Here is a 27,073-nt window from a genome sequence, read left to right on the forward strand (position 1 = left end):
TCTGACCATGTCCTTGACAAAGTAGACATCTCTCTGGCTGTTATCAGAGAATCACCTCAGCGCCGTCGAGTCTGGCATTTCACTCAAGCCGATTGGCAGGGTCTGCAAGCAGCCCTCAAACTTACAGACTGGTCTCCTATCACTACTTTCTCAAACATCAACTCATCCTGGGAATTTTTTCAAAGAAACTTGCTCTCCCTCATGCACAGATTTATCCCCTCTCGTCTTCAGTTGTCCTACCCTTCCTCCCACCCTTGGTTCACTGAAGCTTGTGGCGAGGCATTTGTCCTGAAACAACTTGCCTTTGCCTCATGGAAAGCAAACCCAACTCATTGTAATCTCAGTTCCTTCCATAAAGCTCGGAACAAGTGCGTATCTACCCTCAGGAGAGCCAGAAAACAACATCTTTCTAAGCTCAAGTCCGAACTTTCAAACCTCTCTCCCTCCTCAAAATCCTGGTGGCATCTAATCAAATCTGTTTGTGGTGTATGTTCCCCATCAATCCCCTCCCTTACATCAAATGGCCGCACTGCTGATACCGCACGTGAAAAGACTGAATGCTCAAACTCAGCGTTTGCATCTAAATCTTGTGTCCAAAACCCATTGCTTTCTCTACCCACCTTACCCAGTCGAACCCAACTGTCCCTGGACTCTGCGACCTTTTCTCCTGACAAGGTGGAGAGCTTGCTGTTAAACCTCGACTCAGATTCTGCAACCGGTCCAGACGGCATCAGCCCACGTGTCCTAAAAACCTGCTCTTCTGCTCTTGCTCACCCTCTCTCTGTTCTATTCACCCTCTCATTTTCCAAAGGTCATCTGCCATCTGCTTGGAAATCAGCAAATGTTACTGCCCTGCATAAAAAAGGTGCAAAAACAGATCCCTGTAACTACAGACCAATCAGCCTTTACTTCTCACAATCATCAGCAAGGTTATGGAATCCATCATCGCTTCAGACATTAAATCCTTCCTCTTCTCCAATGGATTGATTTCTGATCATCAATTTGGTTTCAGACCAGGTCACTCTACCCTTGATACGCTGCTTCTGCTCTCCCAACAATGGATGGAGCTCTCGGATCATTGGCATCTCCCGCAATGAGGCTGAGTCTTTGGGCCTCTCACTCTCTCACCGCAGGTTGGTCGGTGGTCTTTCTGTCTTCTACCATCTCCTCTCCAGCCTCGCCCCCCCCCCACCGTTCTGTCTGCGATTTGTCCCCACCATATTTCCGCAGGGCGCTCAAGATCCGCCAACAACCCCCTTCTGGTAAAACTACCAAAATCACGAATCACTCTTTCATTCCTCTTTTTCCCCACCTTTGGAATAAACTCCCCCACTCTCTTCTATCCCATTCTTCCCTCCAGGCCTTCAAAACAGCTGTTCACCACCACCTCTTATCACCCCCCCCCATCCAAATCCTCGATCTTTTCTACCCCCGATAATCCACCCAAGCCCACTTCCTTCAAATTCCCTGCTTTCCTTCCTGAAAGCCCCCATAATGTCCATCTTATATTCCCCATGTTCCCCGTCCCATCCCTCTCCCTTCCACAGATCTCCTAATGTCTCTGTTCCCCACTGTTTTGTCCTTCCCACTCCCGCCCCTCTTGTCTCATTCCCCCCTTGCTGTGTGTTGTGTGTTCGCTCTCACATGAGCCTTGACAAGGTATACAAAAAAAAACACAGAAAATAAATAAACAACTGAACCTTAAAATACAGACACGTGGGCAAATTGTCTGTCTAACCGTGTTGATGTCTAATCAAATAGGGTGTTCTTTTTGTCGACCTGTTTGGTTTTTTATCTCAATGGTTCATATCACCCACCACCCATGCAGATGGTTACTCTACCCACGACCACACTTCGAAGGCTGTCCCCTGGTGCTCGAACCTGGGTTTTACCCCACGAGAAACAGCTGGGGTGCCGATCACTGCTCAGTCGCTTCTCTTCGACCCATGGTCATGGTAGGGTGTTTCACCTGTCCCCGACGTTCACTCCTTCGGGTTGGTCCTTTTTGTTTTGTCCTCGCCGTGCACCTGCTAATCAACATGTATTCTGTGTGTCTCTTCCTGCGCAGGGTGGATTGAAGGTAGAACACCCCAATGACTTCAAGGTAAGGTTCGATTGCAACTGTCACACCAAAAACACACCATATCAGCCCGAGGTTTCACAACAACGGTGTGTTACCGATTCCCTCAGGGATTCTTAACCCTCTGTAGGCCCAAAGACCGACTGTCGACATTGTTGTCCTTCCAAAACGGGTCTTGAGCTCTGATGAAAATCTTGTCACATGTCCATGAGATGTTATGAGATATCCGAAGGGATTTTTGTAAATGCCACGTGAGGATTGAGTTTATGGCACTGTATGTATGAAACTGAACAGATTTTGAAATTTTTTTCATAAATGGAGGTTCCTTGTGTTCCACGTGTTGCCAGATTGTGGTTTATGATAACGTGGAGTTTTCTGGTGCCAACATCGAGGTCTTCTCTGAGAGGAGTCACCTTAACGGGATGTCCATGCTTTCAGCTCGCGTCTACGGAGGAGTGTGAGTGAAAATCAAAATTACCAACACCTCATCGGAACAAATGGATGTTTTTGTATTCTTTGAAACTTCCTGTGTACTTGTGTTCCATTTGAAAACTCAGCTTTCCCTCCACATGATCTGTGCTTGTGTCACCGTGACATCGCCCTGCTTCCTCGGATAAAATATTGCGCCGAGGATAAAGATTCTACCGTTTCTGTTCACTTGAACACCAAGATCTTGAAATACAAAACGTTTTTTTACTTCGTTATTGGAGTTCAGAACTCCATACTTTGTCGACTCGTACCACACGCGGGTCCACAGACATTAGGTCTGTGTTCTGTCGCATGGAGAGTATACTTCTCTGGGGTATTTCTCATGCTACTGAGATGAACCTTGGATGGCCCTGTGGGCAAACAGCTGGGTGGTCTTTGGGACTGCCATGACCCACGTTGACCACCCGAGTCTTTCGTGGTGATTGTGTTCAATACTTGGAACAAGTCCGTCCCAACTGGAAATTAGATGCAATGAAAACACTGAAGAGCTCCACCGGGGTCTAATCGATCACAGTAGATCTCATAACCTCTGGGGACACACTTACGTACTCACTCAGTGACCCACATCACCATCACAATAGCTTTCATGTTCCTTCGGGTACGTGCCAGGCTAACAAGTCACCCAATCAATTCCCTCCTCCATACACAGGGGGCCCATACAGTCCTTGTGCAACGTTGAACTTTTATTACTTTTAATGACGTACGCGTGATAGAAACGAACCGTAAATGGCACATGAAAGTACAATTCATCACGTTTTGTTCATGTTCATGTTGTTATTAAATCCACAATTTCCCCGGGTTTCTTGATACGGTCACATCTTCTCATGAGATAACTTCTCCATCGGTGGTAAAGTCAACCACCACAATCACCACATTTGGTTCTCGAACTATGACGATTCAATTTTTGACATACAGTATCATCTTGTACCAGCAAGACTCGTCTCCCTGCCACTAGGCTTCGAACGTGGTTCATGAATGAATATTCCCAGATAAGTGGATCGGTACACATGGACCAAATGCTCGAACACGTCGTTCGCCTGACCTGTCCCCATTGGACTACATTTTATGGGGTTATGTAAAACTGTTTAGTCATCACAACCACATTGTTTGGATGAAATTGGGGCGACGACCACAAATGCAATTCATGAAATTTGTCAGCAGCAACTGGAGAAGAGATGCATTATGAAAGATGGGGGTTCTCATGAAGCCTAAAAAATGAACTATATAGAGTAAGAACTTGATGAACTAGAACGGCACTCGAGTGGAGTTTACGTTTTGTATCCCACTCATAGGTCAGACCTGAATTCGGACCTGCAACAAAATCGAATCGGCTTGTTTTTGTCACCTAACCAACTCATCCATCAACTTTGGTCTTGATCCGTCCATAACTTCGTGAGATATCGTCTTCACAAACAAACAAACAGGGGTGAAAACATAACCTCTGTCTACCTTCGGTGACGGAGGTAATTATACTTTAACGCACCGCACCATATATACTTCGTTTTGATCACGTGGACATCAAAATTTAAACAAGTTCAAAATTGCACAAGGACTTTATGGACATCCTGTACATCGTGCAAAATATCATGGCAATTGCTCCTCGTGTAGTAAAATCAAAGAAAATAATAAACGCAGCATCTGAGCCATCAGAACGAACTCAAACAAGCAAAGATGGAGTCATCAGGTGGAACTCGAATAGGCAAAGATGGAGTCATCAGAAGGAAGCTGAATCGGCCAAGATGGAATCATTAGGAGGAACTCGAATAGGCAAAGATGGAATCATCAGAAGGAACCCAAATTGGCAAAGATGGAGACATCAGGAGGAACTCGAATCGGCAAAGATGGAGTCATCAGGTGGAACTCGAATCGGTAAAGATGGAGCCATCAGAAGGAAGCTGAATCGGCCAAGATGGAATCATTAGGAGGAACTCGAATAGGCAAAGATGGAGACATCAGGAGGAACCCGAATAGGCAAAGATGGAGTCATCAGGTGGAACTCGAATAGGCAAAGATGGAGTCATCAGGTGGAACTCGAATCGGTAAAGATGGAGTCATCAGGAGGAACTCGAATAGGCAAAGATGGAGTCATCAGAAGGAAGCTGAATCGGCCAAGATGGAATCATTAGGAGGAACTCGAATAGGCAAAGATGGAGTCATCAGGAGGAACCCGAATAGGCAAAGATGGAATTATTAGGAGGAACCCGAATAGGCAAAGATGGAATTATTAGGAGGAACCCGAATAGGCAAAGATGGAGACATCAGGAGGAACCTGAATCAGCAAAGATGGAGTCATCAGGAGGAACTCGAATAGGCAAAGATGGAGTCATCAGAAGGTAGCTGAATCGGCCAAGATGGAATCATTAGGAGGAACTCGAATAGGCAAAGATGGAATCATCAGAAGGAACCCAAATTGGCAAAGATGGAGACATCATGAGGAACCTGAATCAGCAAAGATGGAGTCATCAGAAGGAACCTGAATTGGCAAAGATGGAGTCATCAGGAAGAACCCAAATAGGCAAAGATGAAGTCATCAGAAGGAACCTGAATCGGCAAAGATGGAGTCATCAGGAGGAACCGAAATAGGCAAAGATGGAGTCATCAGGAGGAACCTGAATTTGCAAAGATGGAGTCATCAGGAGGAACCGAAATAGGCAAAGATGGAGTCATCAGAAGGAACCTGAATCGGCAAAGATGGAGTCATCAGGAGGAACCGAAATAGGCAAAGATGGAGTCATCAGGAGGAACCCGAATAGGCAAAGATGAAATTATTACAAGGAACCCGAATAGGCAAAGATGGAGCCATCAGGAGGAACCTGAACAGGCAAAGATGGAGTCATCAGGAGTAACCAAATCGGCAAAGATGGAGACATCAGGAGGAACCTGAACAGGCAAAGATGGAGTCATCTTTATCGCCCATAACAGGGTTTGTCAAGTAATCCACAACATCTGCAAAAAAAAACTTCAATATCCCAGTTCCAGAAAACCAATCGCACACAAATCTCCTCTGACTATAAGGAGTCGAGATATGAAAAGCATGGGCCTTCAGAATGACAATCACACTCACAGACAGACAGACAGACACAGGATGAAGAGAATACACACGTAATATAATATACTGTGCAGGAATAATGGTCTCTAACTTGGACCTAATGTGCATTCAAAGTATAAAATCATGTTGTCGTGAAATCAGAAATAAAATGTTATGGTGACACGACACAACTTTATCAAAACATGCCTTGGGCCGATTGGGCACGCCAGTCGAGCTCGTAGGGCTTGCGACATACCTCACACTCGGACGATGTGGGCAAACACACACTCAGGAACAGGCATGGATAACTTTAACAGAATCCACATTCAAGGTACAGAATGAACTGAAGGTGAAATTAGATGTAAAAATGTCATGGTGACATGAGACAACTTTATCAGACTGTGCTTCAGGCAAATTGTGCACAATCTTAACGGAAGCCACTTTGGGGCGTTGTATTAGGCTAACTACGATAATCTTAGTTTCAAGCATTTGAGCTGGTCGAGCCAGTGGGTGTGTCCTGACAGGATGGTGCAGAGGTCGCACTTACTTGAGAGCTGTCTCGTCTGGGTTTGATTCCTGACCCATCTGTAAACTGTCAGATTGTTGCTCCGGAGGCAGAGCGTAGTACCCGATGGAGTACTAACCCAAGCCTCAGATAGACATTAGAGTGTGTGTCCCATCTGGAAGCATTATTTGATAGACGTTAAAGACCCCACATTGTCTTCTGATGAAGAGTCGATGAGGTATCGCTGACATTCTGAACAAGTTACAAATTCCTCCAAGGTGGTGGACTTTAAATGAGCCTCGCTGCTTGAAACCAAACACACAAGACTCTGCCTACCAACTACAAGGTTTTCTGCACCATGTCCCTCATGTCTCTCTTCATGAAGTGGAAATGTCATTCTTGGCCCCTGAGGGAAGGAATCCGATTGTTATTTCTTCAGAGACTATAGTCGCATCAAGTTTAAAATGCCCAACCCCTGGAGTGGGTCCATTGCACACAGTCCTTGCATGTTACCATATTTTAGCTTTCAAAAAAGAGGACACTCCAGAGAGGGACACTCAGAAAAAGAGGACACTCCAGAGAGGGACAATCAGAAAAAGAGGACACTCCAGAGAGGGACGCGAAGAGAAAGAGGACACTCTTTTCAAGAGTTTCCTTTCCGTATTGAGCAATCGTATTGGCAGTCTCATTAGGTGTGTTCTGTACCTCCATTAAGTTTCATTGCAAACTGCCGTTCTTCCAGTCAAAACACTGAATTGTTACTGGAAATATTGTGCTTGTTCAAGTCCACATGAGATTGTAAGTCAATAACACCTTTATTTGCCACAGAGACGAACGTACAAGCTCCATATGTATACCAACACTGGGCTTCCCATTCTTCTTGACCACATCGAAAACACGGGAATTTTGTCTTTTGTTCTGCAGTGAATTTAGACTTTCGTTTTGGTATTGTAAAAAAAGAGCTCTTGAAGAAAATCCATCAAGTGTGTACGGTACGGAGTCAGAAAAGACACTGAATCATGGACTCAGCACCCCCACTGGACTCTCTCTCTCTCTCTCTCTCTCTCTCTCTCTCTCTCTCTCTCTCTCTCTCTCTCTCTCTCTCTCTCTCTCTCTCTCTCTCTCTCTCTCTCTCTCTCTCTCTCTCTCTCTCTCTCTCTCTCTCTCTCTCTCTCTCTCTCTCTCTCTCTCTCTCTCTCTCTCTCTCTCTCTCTCTCTCTCTCTCTCTCTCTCTCTCTCTCTCTCTCTCTCTCTCTCTCTCTCTCTCTCTCTCTCTCTCTCTCTCTCTCTCTCTCTCTCTCTCTCTCTCTCTCTCTCTCTCTCTCTCTCTCTCTCTCTCTCTCTCTCTCTCTCTCTCTCTCTCTCTCTCTCTCTCTCTCTCTCTCTCTCTCTCTCTCTCTCTCTCTCTCTCTCTCTCTCTCTCTCTCTCTCTCTCTCTCTCTCTCTCTCTCTCTCTCTCTCTCTCTCTCTCTCTCTCTCTCTCTCTCTCTCTCTCTTTGAACAGGAAGAGGATGCATGAGTGTTGATGTTCGAACATGGCCATGATGGATTCGTACAGACTTGTACCAAACTGTCCTATACATCCATCCATCCATTGGGACCACACTCTGGGCAGAGCGTTGGTGCTGCCTAAAAGCAGTCTCCTTGGCTATTCGGCACAATCCTGGATGGGTCGCCACTCCGACACAGGATACCAGCAAGCTGGCACTCATTTTGCCGATCTCGGAAGGATGACAGGCAGAGTCAACCCCACCTGGTATTAATTCAACAACTGAGTGGGATTTGAACTCAGGACCTAAGATCACAAGCCAGCCACCCTCACCACTGAGCCAACACCAGGTTTCAACTGTCCCATCGAACACGACATCACCACATTTTATCACCTAAAAAAAAAAAGTACAAAAATTGTTTAACTGTTTAAATAAGGTCAAAAAAAATTCCAAATCTTAAAATTGATCCCTTTGAAAAAAAATAAAAAAAGGCAAAAATCTCAGACATTTTTGGGTATTTTAAAAACTCGGCCAGACGGAGATTTCAGGACTGAAAAGGAGGACATGTCTGGGAAAAAAACGGTCGTATGGCAGCCCTAGTTAACAGCATGTGTTAACTAGCATCTGTTAACTAACAGCATGTGTTAACTCGGGCTGACAAAAGCATCGTTGTATGTGCACAGCTCATCTCACGTTTAGATAGCAATTTACGAAGGGAGATAAACAGCCAATTAGTTGTGCGCGTCTAAACAGCCGACTAGCCTATGAAACACCACACACAGCGTCACCACCAATTGTTCGAGGGGATTCAGCAAATTGCTCCTCATCATAGGTTGATCCAGGTCATCTTGCATTAGATTCAGCAACTAATGAAATTATTCTTTCAAGAGTCTGCAACTCCAGGTATATTTGATATTGCCATACTTCTCCAGAGGATTGCATCTATCAAAGATTATTGATGCACGTGTCGGCTAAATGCCCCATTCATCTCCGCTTCTGCCTCCTCTTGAGCTAATTCAAGCACACCGAACACATCTGTGGTGTACTTTTCATCCGTACCAACTTGCTAGTACTTTTCCATCATGAACATTGTTACATTTACTTGTCCAACCAATGGCAGGAGTGCAGGCATGGTTTATTTTCTGGTTTCTAACCAGTCATTCTTCCCGACACAACTATCAGGCTCTAGTTCCTCCCCATCGAGGGACGAGGGGAGAGGAAAGCTTTAACGGGAGTGTGAGGACGCTTTCCTTGCTGGCAGCACGCTATCTACACCATCGTAGAAATGACTCACGGACTTGAGTTTCAAGGAGTTAAACTAAAGTTCACTGGAGTTAAACTAAAGCTCATTGGGGTTTACATCCGGAGCCCTATCTTCAGCGACACATTTCCTCTCTTGGTGTCTTTCATACCAGGTGTCTGTTCGTGGCCCTTTCCTCAGCAGCACTTTGATCTCTGCACCACACAAAGCTTGGTATCATGCATCTTCTTAATTGCCCTATCTTCAGTGGGTCTTTGCTCTTTCCAATTACGGGACTATCACCATGGAACCCATTTTAGGGAGCAGCTTATTCTCACGGGGCACTGGTCATTTATGACTTTGAGTCACCGAATGGATCACATTATTTCAGGGACACAATGCCGAATTGACCCACTGGTGATGCGCCATTTCTTGCTTCTTACTGAGCTTGTGACTGTATTCACCCGCACTCAAGCTTAACAGTTTATGAGACACCACTCAGACTGGATGATGTCATGAACCTTTCGCGGTGAGTAGAAGTCGATAACTCCATTTTCCATACATCCATATTCACCGTCTCACGTAAACTACCAATTATAAGCCATGCTATGCTTGCTTCAAGGCCTCAAACTTACACTCTTAAACGTGCCCTCTCCGACGACGCGAAGAAGTTTCTTTGTTATTTAAACGCTTATGATTCGGTTTTGATCCGCATTAGATAATCACTCTTCGGTGATAGGCGATTAACTTTGAACGGGTGATTCTCGTGATTGCTCCTCATCCACTGTCGTGGCGATTCCACAAGTGCTAATTCTACACACGTTAAACTCTTAAACACCTTTCATAAACTTGGCCCATGGGGTATAAATGTATTCTTTAAATATTCATACATCTGGATCACACTCAAATAACAGCCTTGGATGATTAATTTTTCACAAAGGTAACAGATAACCAGGTCATGCAAAATATAAACTTTACAGGAGAATTTAGGGAAATAAAGTTAATTTCGACTTGTTTCGGAGACTCTTCTGGTTCGACATACACCACACTCTGCAGGGATATACAAGGAATGGTTCCCTATCTGACCCATGTTAGTGTTTCCAACACCTTCTCCACAACTAAAATCAGACGAACAGGTGTATCGGCCCCAATTCATCTCTGGGTCCTTTATTTAATAACGATGTTACATTTGCTACTCTCGGATATTCTGGTACCTAGTCTGACTCCAATGAATTGTTTTGTTGACTAAAACTGTTAACATCACACTTGTCTGCCATGTTAACAGCACACATCATGTTTATCTGCCTCGTTAGCATCATGCCTTGTCTTCAGTGGGTCACCGTGACATGATCACAGACTAGACCTGAAAGAGGGTTGCAGCAGTGGTCATGCACGGAGTTTAGGTGTGGTGAACCCTGGCAGACATACAGTTCATGTTCACCAAAACTTTTGAAAACACAAGTCTGAGTCCCAAGTTCTCATGTGACTCATTAGAGGAATTCTGCAACTTCATGTAACAAGGCATTTCGGTGTGTGTGTGTGTGTGTGTGTGTGTGTGTGTGTGTGTGTGTGTGTGTGTGTGTGTGTGTGTGTGTGTGTGTGTGTGTGTGTGTGTGTGTGTGTGCGTGCACATCAGCTGGGTGGGGTACGAGGAAGAGGGATTTGAGGGTCGTCAATTCCTGCTGGAAGAGGGCATGTTCAGCTGTTACCAGTGCTGGGGTGGTCGCTCCATTGGTCTACGCTCTCTGCGCCCGCTACAATGCGTGAGTTGTGCCAAAAATATTTTCCTGTTTCTTCCCTTTCACGAGCAAACCATTTTTTTTCTCGAAAATATACCTTCGTAGAACAGCTAAATGGTAGATGATGTCAAGTAAACGTGTGTTCTGCTTGTTTACCTCTACCATCATAGGTAGATGGAGGTTACGTTTTCATCCCTGTCTGCCTGTGTGTGTGCAGGATATCTCAAAAAAATTGTGAACTGATTCGGACGAAATTTTGTGGACATGTTGGGAGTGTGACGAGGGTGAATTGATTCGATTTTGGTGAAGATCTGGATCCGGATCCGAGAATTTTTTTTCAGCGATTCTTCACCGTTGAGAGATAGGGCCAAAAATGAAGCACATCATGATATCTCAAAAAGTTGTGGACGAGTTATGACAAAACTAGGTGGATGAGTTGATTAGGTGACGAGAACAAGCCAATTCGATTTTGGTTCCGGTCCGGATCCCGATCCGGCCTATCAGTGGGATACAAAATTTAAACTGTTCAGCCTGGCGGAGGTATATGTTCTACCAAGCGCTGTTGTAGTTATCCATGAAAACGATAAAAACACAAATACTTTTTTACCTGCGATGCGTCACAGGTCAACAAGATCTCCACAGGGGTCGTTGTTGTTGTGGTTCTTGTTGAGGGTCGATTTTTGAAATGTGCACCCATTGGTCACTTCACTCCACCCACTATGGTACCTAAGATAAAATAATATGGCTGCTATCTTTGTTTTCTGGTGGGGTTATGACACATCAGGCCCGTCGGCCTCTGCTGATCACACACTGCCAGGGTTTGTAACGTCAGATTTCCGTCGGATTTGTTTGGATCGAGCTGTTACTCACGATGAGGGATCCCAAAAAATCGAAACAATGTCGAATAAAAATTATTAGTAAGGTTTAATCAAGCCCATCAACATACATGGTATACACCTCCCTAAGCAAAACGCGTTACGTAATTTTTGAACGGCCCCATATTGCGGTTAAACAAACCGTGATCATGTGACGAATCAGCTCGTTCTGATATAACGGTGGCGGAGGCTGACGTGGATGAGAGCTGTCGGGTTAATCTTTTAACAGCACATTCAACGTGTGTTTCCCCAATCGTCCGGTTCCCGATTTGGCACAGCTTGTGACCACAGCTCAGTCATTCTTGTATATTTATAGGTTCAAATACTCGCGGAGAAGCCGTCGCAGGTAAACGGAGACATCAGACATCTTTGACTTGAGACAAATGGTGGCATGGTTTTTTCCCTGGTTTTTTCCTGGGATGGAACGTCCGCAGTGTCACGAGTCGGTCGTTCAGGCCGTCTGGGAAAGCGAGCGAGCTCGTCGACCTGGATCGACTTGACGGAGAAACCTGTTCTTGCTGCACGACTCTCGGCGCAACTGCCATCACTCCGAGAGACCATGCATCCATCTCCAGCTTCTGTAATTTGATGTTCATCAGCCAGACGAGTCTCACCTCATGCGGTGATGTGCATGTCGTATCTGGAAAGTTCTCTCCCAATACGCGACTTTCGAAATGACGTATAAATGCTAAACGAGGACATTTTCACTGCTTGCCGTTGTTAGCACAAAATCTGAAATTCCGTGCATCATTTGAACATAATTTTCAGAATTTAGATGGAAGAGTGGCAATTTCAAAACGATCAGCCATAATTGTTCTGTTCCCGAATGAAAATATCATTTTAAACTTACTCTGTACGTTCACAAGTCCCAGATATGAGCTCATCATCGGTGTTCAGAAGAACCTAATCAAGGTGCACAGTCGAATCGTTGGTAGCGATCTGTCTGGGGGTTTGTGTAACACACGCTCATCCACTCGGGCCTTGCACCAGCCCACATGGTCGTGAGGTTGTAGTAAGAGAAGCTGCCACCTTCCCCACAACTGCCACCTTCCCCACAACTGCCACCTTCCCCACCACTGCCACCTTTGTTCGGCGAGCTGAGAAAGTTCTCCAAGTCTGCAGGGTTACAACCCTTTCTCTCAGATATTTTTACAACTATGTTCGACTTTTTTTGTTGTTGAGCTTTGTGAGTCATTTCAGGTAACAATCCTTATCCCGGACACATGATAGACTTTCTTTCACCCCAAACACGCAAGTTTCGTGGGGTTTCTGCACATGTGCACCAAGCATTTTGGGGCAGGTTACATCGTTTCAAAACTCGTATACTCAGGCTATTCATTTCTTTGGTCTGTCTGCTCTGACGTCCATGAGCGGTCGCACATTCCACGTGCTAAGGGTAAAGTGTTACCCTTATCTTCTTTACACTACATATTACACTCTTCGCTGACTTTACACTCTTTGCTGATGACTCCACTCTCTGCCGTACCATCTGTCATCCCTCAGACCGGCAAGCAGCAGCTTCTTCGCTCTCTGCAGATCTGGGTAAAATCACAAACTTGTCCAACACGTGGAACATGTCTTTCAATCCAGACAAATCTCACACTCTCACTATGTCTCTCCGAAAGATCCATTTGGAACCTCACCCCCACCCCTCCCCCCTCCCCCCTCCCATACTTTCTCAACAATCCTCTTGAAGTCCTTTCATTCAAGCTTCTGGGTCTCACTATCTGCCATGATGTTTCCTGGGAAAGCCACATTTCCAAGCTGGTTTCCAAAGCCAGTCACCGACTGGGAATCCTCCGTCGTGCAAAGTCCTTCCTCAGCACACCTGAGCTCCTGACCAGATACAAAGCTTTCGTCTGCAGTCTGATGAAGTACTGCTCTCCCCTCTGGGCTGGTGCTCCTGCCTCTCACCTTTCTCAGCATCACGCTGTGGAAACCAAGGCATTTGGGATCATTGGTATCTCCCGTGATGAGGATAAGTCTTTGGCCCTCTCACTCTCTCACCGCAAGCAGGTCGGTGGTCTTTCTGTCTTCTACCGTCTCCTCTCCGGTCTCGCCCCCCCTCCCCCGCTCTCTCTGCGATTTGTCCCCACCACATTTCCTCAGGGCGCTCAAGGTTCGCCGACAACCCCCTTTTGGTAAAACTACCAAAATCACGAATCACTGCTCACCTTCACTCTTTCATTCCTCTTTTTTCCTGCCTTTGTAATAAACTCTCTCACTCTGCTCAATCCCATTCTTCCCTCCAGGCCTTAAAAATAGCTGTTCACCACCACCTCTTACCGAAATCCAAATCCTTGATTAAGGAGGATTGAATCCTTGAATCCCTGAATCGGAGGTTAATGAATCGATAGGTGATATCATGACTTGCACATGAAGTAGATTATAGTGAGGGAGAGTTGCGCTGCATCAACTTAACTTTGTGATCCAGGCACGTCAAAGTCCGGTGGCAAGACAAAGTCGAAATCCTGACTCACCGATGGGGAGACGCATCAGTTACCCTCATCTGGCTTGCCCACCTGTCAAAGCGGTTTGCCGGGGTGTGGCCATTGTAGAATGCAAACAACGACTTGGAGCCAAAGATGAGAGCTGGGTGCCGATGAGAACCAACGGAAGGTGAACGATGATATTGGACTTTAAAAAAAAAAAAAAAAATTGTATACATTGTCGAGGACTACACATTTGATGTATATGATTTGATCTCATGTGCCCCATCTCCTAAAGCCAGGGGTTCAGGTGGGAACAGGAGAAGCTGGTAATAAGCAGATAGGACGTAGCCCACATTGAAGGACGTGCCAAAGAGAAGAGACAGAGGAAACATCAGTTTGGCAGAACAGGATTTGAGGATCTAAATGCATCCATGCCCAATGAGAAAAGCTTCGGAGCTCCACAGGTGTGAAGTTCATTGATGTTCAGGAAGCAAGGCAAAAAATAATAATGAGTTCCCCTACAATGGCCTTCAACGCAAGAGGAGGTCATTAGGCCCATCAAAGCCTGCACTCTTATTGCCAACTTATGTCTCTCTCTCTCTGTCTGTCTCTTGCAGCATTAACCATTTTAAAAGTTTTTGGGTATGAACTCTGCTGGGGTTCAAACTGTCAACCTCCCAGACTCCAAACAGACTGCTCTAACCATGACACCACCGAGTCTGGTTATTAAAGGAACATGGTGGGAAGAGGGAAAGAGCAGTTGGATATTTGGCCTTTCAAGACAAATAAATAATTTAGTATATTCTGTTTGTTTGTTTTTGTGTTGTCCCAGAGAACAGAAGCAGAAAATAAAGATCAAATTGACCAGAGAAGTGTTGGAAATTGTCATTTGTTCCACAAACCTCGATGTTTGTAATAACCAGAAGGGCACTCGATAGAGCGCATACCTCCGCCACGTAATGCCTGATCCACGAGAACATATCGGGCCCAATACATGTTTGAAATATCATGATATACAGTATTGTATCGTTTTTGGCCCTATCTCTGAATGGTGAAGAAGCACTTAAAATATTCTAGTAGTCGGATCAGGATCTTTACCAAAATCGAATCAGTTCGTCCAAGTCACACACCCAACCTGTCCACAAAATTTCATCCGGATCCGTCCACAACTTGAGATATGCTGTGCACAAACAAACAGACTAAGAAACAAACAAGCCGGAAGGCAGCGATGGGTCACCGAGCATGGAAACTCTAAGATATAGAGCAAAATGGATGTCATATAGCGGATAGGGAATCACCTTAAGATAATGCATATCAAATCTCATCCAGTTCCATCCACTGATAACTACTCGGTATCAATTTGAATGAAAAGTACCGAAAATGCGGTTTGAAATCGGAAATCCCAAAAGTTCGAGGGGGTGCTGTGGGTGAACAAAGATCTAAATCTAAAATCCGGCTCGATCGTTTGTGCACAATGTATTCCAGACGATTAGTGTGAATTTTCATGACCATCCGACCATAACCCAAGGAGGAGTAGCATTTGGCGCGAAGGCACCTCCAGCTCTCGCATATTATCGATTTTTGCACTAATTGACCTTTGACCCCTGACCTAAGTGAAATCGGTCAATATGTCCTGAGGCAAAGTTGTAGTACTCATTGAGTACCATGAACCTACAAAGTTTCATTCGTATCGATGCACTCACCTGGTCGCGAGGGGGCCTTCTATTTTCGCCAATTTTCGCGCATTCCCTAATTGTAGGGGGCGCTGCGGGTAAAGTATTCCATATATCACAAAAACCGGAATATATTTGATAGAGCATCACCTGTAGATCATTCGTGCCAAATTTCATAACCCTACGTGGGATAATGGCTTTCGGAATTGATTTCGCGTGAACGGTACCGATTGTGAAGGTTTTTCGGTCGTTGCTAGGGAACCAAAGCGTCCCTAGCAACCATCACAATTTCCAAAGCACGAGGTCATAAGATGTACCTACCACCGAGTTTGGTCAAAATCAGCCCACGTTTACTACCAATTATGCTGATGACAAACAAACAAACATCCAAACAAACAGACAGAATTACTGACAATAAGGGTCACCTATTTTGGCGACCCAACAGAAAGGGGTGAAAACATAACCTCCTTCAGCTTCGGTGGTGGAGGTAAAAAGGTCTAATGATGTTTAATTGTTCATGTTTCTTCGCAAATAAAGAGGAAAGTGTACAACTTCTTGGGGCATATAAATCAAAGAATATCTAAAGATATCATCTTATTTCCAAGAAAACAAACCAGAATTCCTCATCACATTATCCCAATTAAAATGAAATCACTGATCTAATACTGTTATAATAATAATAATAACAATAATGATTTGTTGGTGCTTCTTCTGTTGAGATTTCTCATGATTGTCCATGATCCATGTTCGTAGGATTTCTCGAGCCCCTTCGCATTGCTCAGTGAACCTGAAACGTTTTCTGAAAGTAAATTGCTGGAATGTGATGGAGATGTAATCAGTGTTCAAGAACATGACATCATTCCCCACTCGGTGCACATCGTCACTGGAATGTATGTATACACACAGCACTCGCACCACACGGACACACTCACCACCGCTCTCGGCCATACACACCGCACGGACACACTCACCACCGCTCTCGGCCATACACACCGCACGGACACACTCACCACCGCTCTCGGCCATACACACCGCACGGACACACTCACCACCGCTGTCGGCCCATCACACAGCACTCGCACTACACAGACACACTCACCACTACTCTCAGCCATACACACCGCACGGACACACTCACCACCGCTCTCGGCCATACACACCGCACGGACACACTCACCACCGCTCTCGGCCATACACATCGCACGGACACACTCACCACCGCTGTCGGCCCATCACACAGCACTCGCACTACACAGACACACTCACCACTACTCTCAGCCATACACACCGCACGGACACACTCACCACTGCTCTCGGCCATACACACTGCATGGACACACTCACCACCACTCTCAGCCACACACACCGCACGGATACACTCATGACTGCTCTCGGCCCATCACACTGCACGGACACACTCTTCACCGCTCTTGGCCACACACACCACACGGACACACTCTCCACCGCTCTTGGCCACACAAACCGCGCGGACACACTCTCCACCGCTCTTGGCCACACACACCACACGGACACACTCTCCACCACTCTTGGCCACACACACCACACGGACACACTCACCACCACTCTTGGCCACACACACCACACGGACACACTCTCCACCACTCTTGGCCACACACACCACACGGACACACTCTCCACCGCTCTTGGCCACACACACCACACGGACACACTCTCCACCGCTCTTGGCCACACAAACCGCGCGGACACACTCTCCACCGCTCTTGGCCACACACACCACACGGACACACTCTCCACCACTCTTGGCCACACACACCACACGGACACACTCACCACTACTCTTGGCCACACACACCACACGGACACACTCTCCACCACTCTTGGCCACACACACCACACGGACACACTCTCCACCACTCTTGGCCACACACACCACACGGACACACTCTCCACCGCTCTTGGCCACACACACCACACGGACACACTCTCCACCGCTCTTGGCCACACAAACCGCGCGGACACACTCTCCACCGCTCTTGGCCACACACACCACACGGACACACTCTCCACCACTCTTGGCCACACACACCACACGGACACACTCACCACCGCTCTTGGCCACACACACTGCACGGACACACTCTCCACCGCTCTTGGCCACACACACCACACGGACACACTCACCACCGCTCTTGGCCACACACACTGCACGGACACACTCTCCACCGCTCTTGGCCACACACACCACACGGACACACTCACCACCGCTCTTGGCCACACACACTGCACGGACACACTCTCCACCACTCTTGGCCCATACTCACCGCACGGTCACACTCACCACCGCTCTCGGCCACATAGATCTTTGTTAATTTCTTGATTAGTTATCACACAACTTGGTTTTGTTGATCCGTTAGCAAGTGTTGAGTAATACATTCATCCTTCCACATCATTAACCTGGATGTACCACATTGCCCAACAGATGGGTGGTTTATGAGATGGAGGGGTTTTGTGGGCGGCAGTATGTGCTCGAGAAAGGCTTGTACCACCAGCTGTCAGACCTTGGAAGTGAACTCAGGTCTATCGGTTCCCTCAGACCAATCCGCAAGGTACTCATTAAACTTTCCGACGCAATCTGCGGTGAACCATGTCCTATGAAACAGGCCCAATGTTTACACAGAGTGATAGATCTGTAGCATGATGAAGCAATCATCCGTACGTGCCAACGTACGTGCCAACGTACGTGCCAAGCAATCATCCATACGTGCCAATGTACGTGCCAACGTACGGGCGAGCCACAATTTGCTGGTGGTAGTCAGGGAGCAAGTTCAACAAATTGAATCCCGCGGGGACTTTGGCGGTGAAAGTAAACCCACCCATCCAAATGTGTTGTGGGAAATTATGTTATGTTATAAAAAATATTATCCCAAATTATGTTATAAAAAACTTCTTGGCAGTCTGATATCGTGTTTTGTCCTGATTTATGAGCTCCACCAAATGGGGCCTAATTTCGCATGTTTTCAGGGTCCACACCGCACGGACACACTCACGTCAAAATTGGTGAGCGGTCAATCAAGAATGTGTGCGCAGGTGGTGCAACATCACTTTTAGTCCAATCCATTGAAGTGTGAGCACACTTTCTAGGTTAAAACTTCTAGCGGGTATCCCCTCGTCGGTTGCCCTCAAGGTGGTGTGGTGTCTCGTCATACCACATACTGGAGCATATTAATCTCTCAATGAAAGTCACTGGAGGTCTGGTTGGTATCACCTTGAACTCAAGTGCCCACACACAGTCCTTCCTGATCTGGTCAGGACTTGCCACACAAGCACAGGAAGTTCATGACATGGCTGCACTGCACCCAGCTGTCAATCCGAGCCACCATGCATTCAGTGCGTTGACCACGAGGAGACAAGAGAAGAACATCGACGACCTAACTCGCACTCTAAAGAGCTTCACCAACCCCTTCACTGAGGACAGCGATGAGCTCTTCAACTCGGCCACCAAGGCAGTGATGCCTCAGACGGTCACCCAGGACCTGTGCGGACAGAGCACTCTTGGCCAGCAGCTGTTTGATGACTTCGTCCGCTGCCGCATAAAGACAAATGCAATCAACTTGTGGGCTCCAATGAAGAGATGTCAGCGAGATACTTGGAAAATCACAGGGAAGCGAGTTGAGCTCAGACCGGGAGAATAACTGGTCGAGCTCAAAGAAGATCCAAGTCTCTTTGCCTGAATGCTGGTGGTTTCCAAGTCACAGCCAGACATCAACCTCGCGGAAGCTGTTGGCAGCTACGAGCTCTCTTTTGTGCTTCAATCCTTGTTTGCTGTTGATGGAGATTTGATGACCACCCTGTGGAGTCTACCAGCAGCAGAGAGCAATGACCCAGGCCCAGACAGTGTCGGCATGCAGACTGGCCATGAGGCAGCCACTGCTTGTAGCATTGCTCTAGTACGTGGAATGCCCGAAGTCCTGTCAACGAGGAAGCCGTCCTGGATTCTGAATTGTCGTTAGCTGGCAGACCACTTTACCTCCCATACACTTCATTAGTACAGCCAAATGGACGAAGTGCGAGTGATTTTCGACGGATATAATGTCAAGTATTCACTGAAGCTGGCTACCAGAAACGGGAGACAGGGGACACAGACAGCAGTTGCCTATCACATCACAGATTCAACGAACATAACCAAGATTCCTATGAGGAGGCTGCTGTCTCATGGCGACGCCAAGAGGGAACTGACAGGTTACTTTGCTGAGAAGCTCCTGGAGAAGGCACATGCAATGGGGCGTCCAATGAAGAGCAACACACACTGGTAAGAGCTACCTAAACAGTGATCATGAAGAGACTGTCCCTGCATGCTGCTGATACCACAGTCTGTGGAGGCTACAAGAATCAGAATCTGCTCTCCTGACACGGATGTATTCCTTCTGGATGTGCGGCGCTGTCTCGAATTACGCAAGGACACTGCCTTTGTCACTGAAACTGGAAGACGGAATCGGCCGATTTCACTCGGTCCCATCTGTGATGCGAGTGATGTCCAACAAAATCGGCAGCACTACCTGGGTCTCCATGCATTGAGTGGTCGCGATAACACTGGTAATTTCACTGGCAAGGGGACGCATGCATTCTAGAAGGTGACAGCATTGTCATAGCCTTGGCTCCTCTGTGATGCCAAGTGATGAGACAGTTGGTGCCATTGAAAAGTAAAGTTTATCTGCAAGGTATACCAACCACAGACCCTGATTGCTTCGGTGAAAAAAAAATTCCGACGGTGGTTGTTTAAGAAGAAGCGAGCAGAATCGGAGAGGCTCCCACCAAGTCCAGATTCCCTGCGACAACGTATCATGCGTGCCCACCATCAGACCATAGTGCGGCCTGTACTTCCATCTCCCGCAGATGACTGGTGGAAACGAGATGGGGATGGCTGGACTCCCATCATGACCACGCAGTTGCTGGCACAATCACCTGTTCTCCATCAGGCCAAGTACGTGTGCCAGTTGCAATGCCATTCTGCTCGATGTTCCTGCAGGAAGTCGGGGCTCAAACTGCACACATACCTGTGGTTGTTGTGACGGTGACGATGTTTGCGAAAATGTTGGACGAGTGTTTCCAGAGGGTGATGAGAGTGACCAGAGCGACGATGAGTCGAGACCCTCTATTTCCTATCAACATGTGTTTTCCCCATTGGATGTGCCTTCTCACTCAAATTCAAGCAATCACAATGTCGATTCAATCTTTTGAACATGTTTCCTGATTGCCAACAAGTTTTTTGTTATCATTCACCGGGGTCCCCTTTGGCTGCCGAGGCCGGTGGTTCGCTTCCACCACAAAAGTCCCACGGAATTGCAGACGCTCCCTGACTATGGGGGTGGTGCAAGGTGCAGCGGCTTATGGTTATGGTTAGAAAAGGGAATGTTCTACAAAATGGAACAGACATTTTCACTCTCCGTAGAGCTTTCTAGTCTGGGTTCGATTTCTGACCTGACGAAAAAAACAAACAATGATACCGGTGCTTTGCAGGCATGGATGGTGCATCAAGCTCGAGACCTGATGGTCTCTTCATTGGATGGGGTAATTAAACTACAGACCCCTTGGCCAGTATCAATTGCTGGTGGACATTAGGGATCCACTTTCTAACTTTCATTGGGGATCAATAGCTTTCTAACTACACAATAAAATGTGAAATGTCTGGAAAAAAAAAATAGGTCACAGTGTCCCTTTAGGTTCAACCTGGTATTGTAGAATAACCTAACCTACTTGATATGTTAACCCTTTGAACCCTAATAGCCGTTTTATCGGTCACTATTCAAACCTCCATATAACCGAGCGGCCAGATTTTTCTACAGGGAGCTCAGGGTGGGACGGCCAAAAGTGTAAGGAGCTCAGGGTGGGATGGCCAAAAGTGTAAGGAGCTCAGGGTGGGACGGCCAAAAGTGTAAGGAGCTCAGGGTTCAAAGGGTTAACATATTCAAAATCTATCTATAATTCCAGCAATCTCTGTGTCTGTCTGTCTGTCTGTCTGTCTCTCTGTCTGTCTGTCTCTCTGTCTGTCTGTCTGCGACCACCGTTTCTCGACAACCGCCAGTCCGATCTGATTGAAACTTGCCAGGAATATTGCCGGGGCCCCGCGGATGTGCCTTTTCGAGGTTTGATGTCAATCGGACGAGCGGTTCCCAAGTTACGGCCATTTTACTGCTTTTCAGTGTTGAAAAGGTGTATATATGGCAGCTGAAGGTGTCGTTCCACCTTCTCACCTTATCATGCCAATTTTTTCCCAAATTATTAATAACCGGACGATCACCAGTCCGATCGGATTGAAACTTGTCAGGAATATTGCCGGGGACCCGCTGATGTGCCTTTTCGAGGTTTGATATCAATCGGACGAGCGGTTCCCAAGTTACGGCCATTTATCTGTCGACCAATGACAAGACACGGTGCTATGACATCACGAATGACGTCACAATTAATGTTTATTATCTTGCCAAAACGAAGTTTTTGCAAGATATGTTAGTCGGCTTGTTTGTTTTTTTTTGTTTGTTTGTCTGAAATCACGTATAAAAAATTCTGCAGAGCACAGTTATCATTGGAAATTTTTGTAACTTCGCATATCAGAGGCCTATAGAGGTCACTTTCAGCACACAAAATTTTCAAGGTCAAGGTCAAAGGTCAAGGTCACTTTGTCGCAAATCAGGGGAGTCGACGAAACCCTTATTTTTTGAGTAATTTTGATCGGATCGTCTTCAAACTTCATGGGAATATAGTTCATGGTCTGGCGCCCAGCTGATTAATTTTTGGTGGTGATTGGCCTTGACCTTCATGTTTTGTTTTTTGTCTGTAATCATGTATAAATCACTCTGCAAAGCACAGTTATCATTGGAAATTTTTGTAACTTCGCATATCAGAGGCCTATAGAGGTCCCTTTCAGCGCATAAAATTTTGAAGGTCAAGGTCAAAGGTCAAGGTCACTTTGTCGCAAATCAGGGGAGTCGACGAAACCCTTATTTTTGAGTAATTTTAATCGAATCGTCTCCCAACTTTATGGGAATGTAGTATATGGTCTGGCGCTCAGCTGATTAATTTTTGGTGGCGATTGGCCTTGACCTTCATGGTTAGCGCCTGAGGTCAAACATATTTGACCCCAAGGTCAAATTTTCAAGTTTTAGGAACCATATCGTGTAGTACCTCAAATTGAACACCTCGATGAGTGCTTTCTAGATATGTCAAGTTTGAGACATTATGACATCATTTGGTGACGTTGTGAGGCAAACGCATATTTTTCATGGTTATTCTGTAGAACGATTCTCATCGGAATCTCTCGTAGGCAGATATTCCTCAAGGAGTCACTCCTGGTGGATAGCAGCTCTGTTCACCTCAGTGTGACCTTAAAGAAGTCACACGTGGTCACCTTTTGGCAAGATACGGGTCACCCTGCGGGTGACATTGGTTTTATTTATTTATTTATTTATTTTTTGCACGATTGACTCCGATCTGATTGAAACTTGCCAGGAATATTGCTGGGGACCCGCTGATGTGCCTTTTCAAGGTTTGATATTAATCGGACAAGCGGTTCCTAAGTTACGTCCATTTATCTGTCGACCAATGACAAGGCACGGTGCTATGACATCACGAATGACGTCACAATTAATGTTTATTTATTTATTTATTTTGCACGATTGACAGTCCGATCTGATTGAAACTTGCCAGGAATATTGCTGAGGACCTGCGAATGTGCCTTTTCAAGGTTTGATATTAATCGGACGAGCAGTTCCCAAGTTACGGCCATTTAGCTGTCGACCAATATCTGCGAGAGAGGGGGATGGGAGAGGGGGGGATGAGAGTGGGGGGCGAGAGAGGAGGGGGAGAGAGGAAGGGCAAGACTAGGGGGGATAGAGTGGGGGCAAGAGAGGGGGAGAGAGAGGGGCGAGAGGGGGCGAGAGAGAGGGGGTGAGAGAGGGGGGATGAGAGTGGGGGGCGAGAGAGGGGGCGAGAAAGGGGGCGAGAGAGGGGGCGAGACTAGGGGGGATAGAGTGGGGGCAAGAGAGGGGGAGAGAGAGGGGCGAGAGAGAGAGGGGGCGAGAGAGGGGGATGACAGTGGGGGGCGAGAGAGGGGGCGAGAAAGGGGACGGGAGAGGGGGGATGAGAGTGGGGGCGAGAGAGGAGGGGGAGAGAGGAAGGGCGAGACTAGGGGGGATAGAGTGGGGGCAAGAGAGGGGGGAGAGAGTGGCGAGAGAGGAGGGCGAGAGAGAGGGGGCGAGAGAGGGGGGATGAGAGTGGGGGGTGAGAGAGGGGCGAGAGAGAGGGGCGAGAGAGGGCTGCACATACTGGCACTCACCTACGGGCCCGTACTAGTATTACAAATTCAATGAATGTATGAACAGCTTGGTTTGATGAAGACAGAGAGGGCATGAAGTATTCTTTGTAAACGGAATGAATGTCGAACTCAACATCACAAATGTCACCCACAGGTGCACACGGGCAGTGCCGAGTGCTCATTTAAGGTGAGTTATGGTGCACTTCACCTGGGAATCCAGGTAATCCAGGTCAGGCCTCTGCTGTTCTGATGGTTCACTATAAATCGAACAAATACACATGATCTGTGAGCATAAATGGACACATTTTATCCTGTTGTCTCTCCAGCTTCAGTCCAATACAGTACTACAGATTAATACTAGCCAATAGGAATCTTTAAAATACATTGTCAGAGCATATCAAATCAATTTGGCTTCCAATTGTCTCCAACCACCACCAATATGGCTTCCAACCACCACCAATATGGCTTCCAACCACCACCAATATGGCTTCCAACCACCACCAATATGGCTTCCAACCACCACCAAAACGGCTTCCTGACAGTTCATTATTTGTTTACCTTGCAATGACACAAACAATTTTTGTTGCATTCAACAAAGTCGTAGAAGCACAATAGAAAGAATGTGTATGAAGTGGATTTCATCACCATTTCTTGGCTTTACAATGCTCAAAGGTCGATTTTAATTGGAATAACATTCTCATCAAGAACATTTGGACAGGTTGTTGAAAAGCAGGTAAATGAATGGCATTCACAACAGCAGTTAAATGACGCACAAAGAACATCATATGTGTAACTTCCACATGGGGATTACAAACAAAACTGTAGCAAAGTGATATACAAGCAAATGTAATCATACATGAACCAGAGTGAGCAGGAATAAAAAGGAAACCTGAGAGCACACAGGTTTGTGGAAGTGATGTTCCGAATGGAAGTACACAGGGTCAGGTCTACCTGCCCACAACGAGCTTTGTTTGGACCGCTTGTGACAGGTGGAGATTTTTGGTGAATCAGACCGACCTGGTTCCAGATTAAAACTGCACGATGACTGCCCACAAATACCCAGCCAGGAGGGCGGCGGCTATCTTCGTGTACACGCAGGACGGTACAACACACATCACTTCAAACTCCAAAATGCAAACACCACAGAGAGCATGGGTTTCCGACTCAAATATCCATCGAATGAAAAGACCTGACAGGCACAGAAATGTCGGGCCAATTGGTTGTTTTACTTTGGGGTTTGTATTAACAGGTGGGTGGCCTACAGTGCGGAGAAATTTACAGGAAGCATGGCCGTTCTTGAACCTGGTGACGCTGCCAGCCTCGATATGCTCATCCCCGGATCATACGTGCACTCCCTCAGAGTCCTACCTTACGTGAGCAAAGTGTTCGCATCACAATGGGTTGTTGCATCACAATGGGTTGTCGCATCACATCACGTGAGGGCTTGGGTGAGAACCGGTGAGTGCCAGAAATAGGCCGCTGATGGTCATAAGCAGGCTAAACTAAGTGCGTGTGGACTTCATCTAAGCCATTGTGGGCTCACGAGGTGTAGAAGTAGCTACGGATCACTGAATATCAGTTAAATTAACTCTTATGGAGTGGAATTATTTAAGAGATAAGGATTGTGTATTTCGTCCATCTGTTTTGGCACCCATGAACTTTGTGTGACTTTTTAGGAGTTCTCAGAACCAGAGCTAATGCTCTATGATCGCAGCGGGTTGTGTGGAAGACAAATGTCTATCAGCGAGGACACACGCAGCTTGTCTGCAATTGGATACAATCAACCACAGTCGATTCTTGTGACAGGAGGCATGTAAGTACATTTTAGTACCAAACCTGCACGAACCACCTCTAATAGCTCTGATTATATTCTGCCATTGGCGAAACCACACGATTGTTTTCATGTCCATTGTGAAACACTTCATGGACGTTAGCGGAATGTCATACGTGGAGTTTGGCAAATGCTTGTTCATGTAAGATTGCAGCAACATGATGGAATTGAACCCACATCGCCAGCATCTGAAAGCATGGTGCAGACCCACTGTGCATTGCCACGTGTCCTGCATCATGTACGTCTGTGTGTTGCGTGTGTGCTATGACTGCACACAGTTGTTTTGTGTGTGCCGCGAGTACCACCGTGTTTGACTGTTGCAGCTGGGTTGCGTGTGAGCATCTCAACTTCCAAGGGCGACAACTGCTGCTTGAGGAAGGGGACGTTCTGAACTCGTCACAGCTCTGTGGGTGGACCGGTCTGGGGTCCCTGTACCACCTGAAACAGGTCAACTTGCTTCTCTGTATTTGTACCACACATACAATTTGCAACTTGGGACAGATCATTTGTATCTCACGACCACCACCACCATGAGCAGCTCTCACTATCTCCTTCAATCCCATTAACTACACTATATATTGCAACAATCACCCGGTTGTCTGTCCTATCAAACTTGAACCTTGTGTCGCTGGGGTTAACAATCAGCAAGATTGTTTGAGCATGAAAGCTTTAATATAAACTAGTCGCTCGCCAAATGCTGACTCACAAAACTTTAAAATTCTCAACTCGGTCGCACACGATGAGAACGTAACTTACGCATGTCAGCTGGTAATTTACTCGTGCATGGACAATCGATCAATCTCACCAACGACAGAACCCCCGTCAACAATATATATATATATATATATATATATATATATATATATATACATCTCAGCGAATATAACCCATCGCTGTGCTGTGAGGGTGTACTAAAGTGGGGGGAAGAGGGACAGAAAGAGGTGGAGGAGAGAGATTGGGGAGAGTGGAGAGGGAGAGGGGAAAGGAGAGAGGAGAGGAGGGTGGGGGAAGGGAAGACAGTGCGAGGTGAGAGGAAGGGAAGGCAGACTTGCGGTGGAGCATTAATTACGATCCACACCATCTCATCAAAATGATTCTGCATGGAATAACAATGAAGATGGAAACAAAATAATGTCTGAAATCCACTTTTCTACCGGTCATACTATAAACACGGCGCCTGGAGACAAACACCGCCAGACGCATCCAGAGCCAAGCCGTCCGGACACAAACACTGCTCGGACACATCCGAAGACAAAGTCCCATCCGGACGCTTCTGGAGACAAACTCCTGTCCAGAGACAAAGTCCCATCCAGAGACAAACTCTCGTCTGTAAACAAACATCGCCAGGACGCGTCCAGAGCCAAGCTGTCCAGAGACAAACACCGCCCAGATGCGTTCGGA

The 27,073-nt window shown here is 46.6% G+C and overlaps 1 protein-coding gene across 1 annotated transcript in view; it reads left to right on the plus strand.

Annotated features, from left to right (window-relative positions):
* LOC147011319 (uncharacterized) overlaps positions 1–27,073 on the plus strand; it is a 57,595-nt gene that overhangs the window by 25,231 nt on the left and 5,291 nt on the right. The window contains exons 8-18 of the mRNA XM_085857014.1: positions 1,829–1,955; positions 2,069–2,104; positions 2,428–2,537; positions 10,469–10,595; positions 16,305–16,441; positions 18,013–18,139; positions 23,996–24,028; positions 24,831–24,943; positions 25,091–25,214; positions 25,518–25,654; positions 25,996–26,119. Of these exons, the coding sequence (XP_085713140.1) occupies positions 1,829–1,955; positions 2,069–2,104; positions 2,428–2,537; positions 10,469–10,595; positions 16,305–16,441; positions 18,013–18,139; positions 23,996–24,028; positions 24,831–24,943; positions 25,091–25,214; positions 25,518–25,654; positions 25,996–26,119 (1,195 nt within the window). The remainder of the gene's footprint in view (positions 1–1,828; positions 1,956–2,068; positions 2,105–2,427; positions 2,538–10,468; positions 10,596–16,304; positions 16,442–18,012; positions 18,140–23,995; positions 24,029–24,830; positions 24,944–25,090; positions 25,215–25,517; positions 25,655–25,995; positions 26,120–27,073) is intronic.

Source organism: Eptatretus burgeri, chromosome 15 (assembly GCF_056783735.1).
Source record: "Eptatretus burgeri isolate ZD-2024b chromosome 15, Ebu_testis_v1, whole genome shotgun sequence".
Lineage (NCBI taxonomy): Eukaryota > Metazoa > Chordata > Myxini > Myxiniformes > Myxinidae > Eptatretus > Eptatretus burgeri.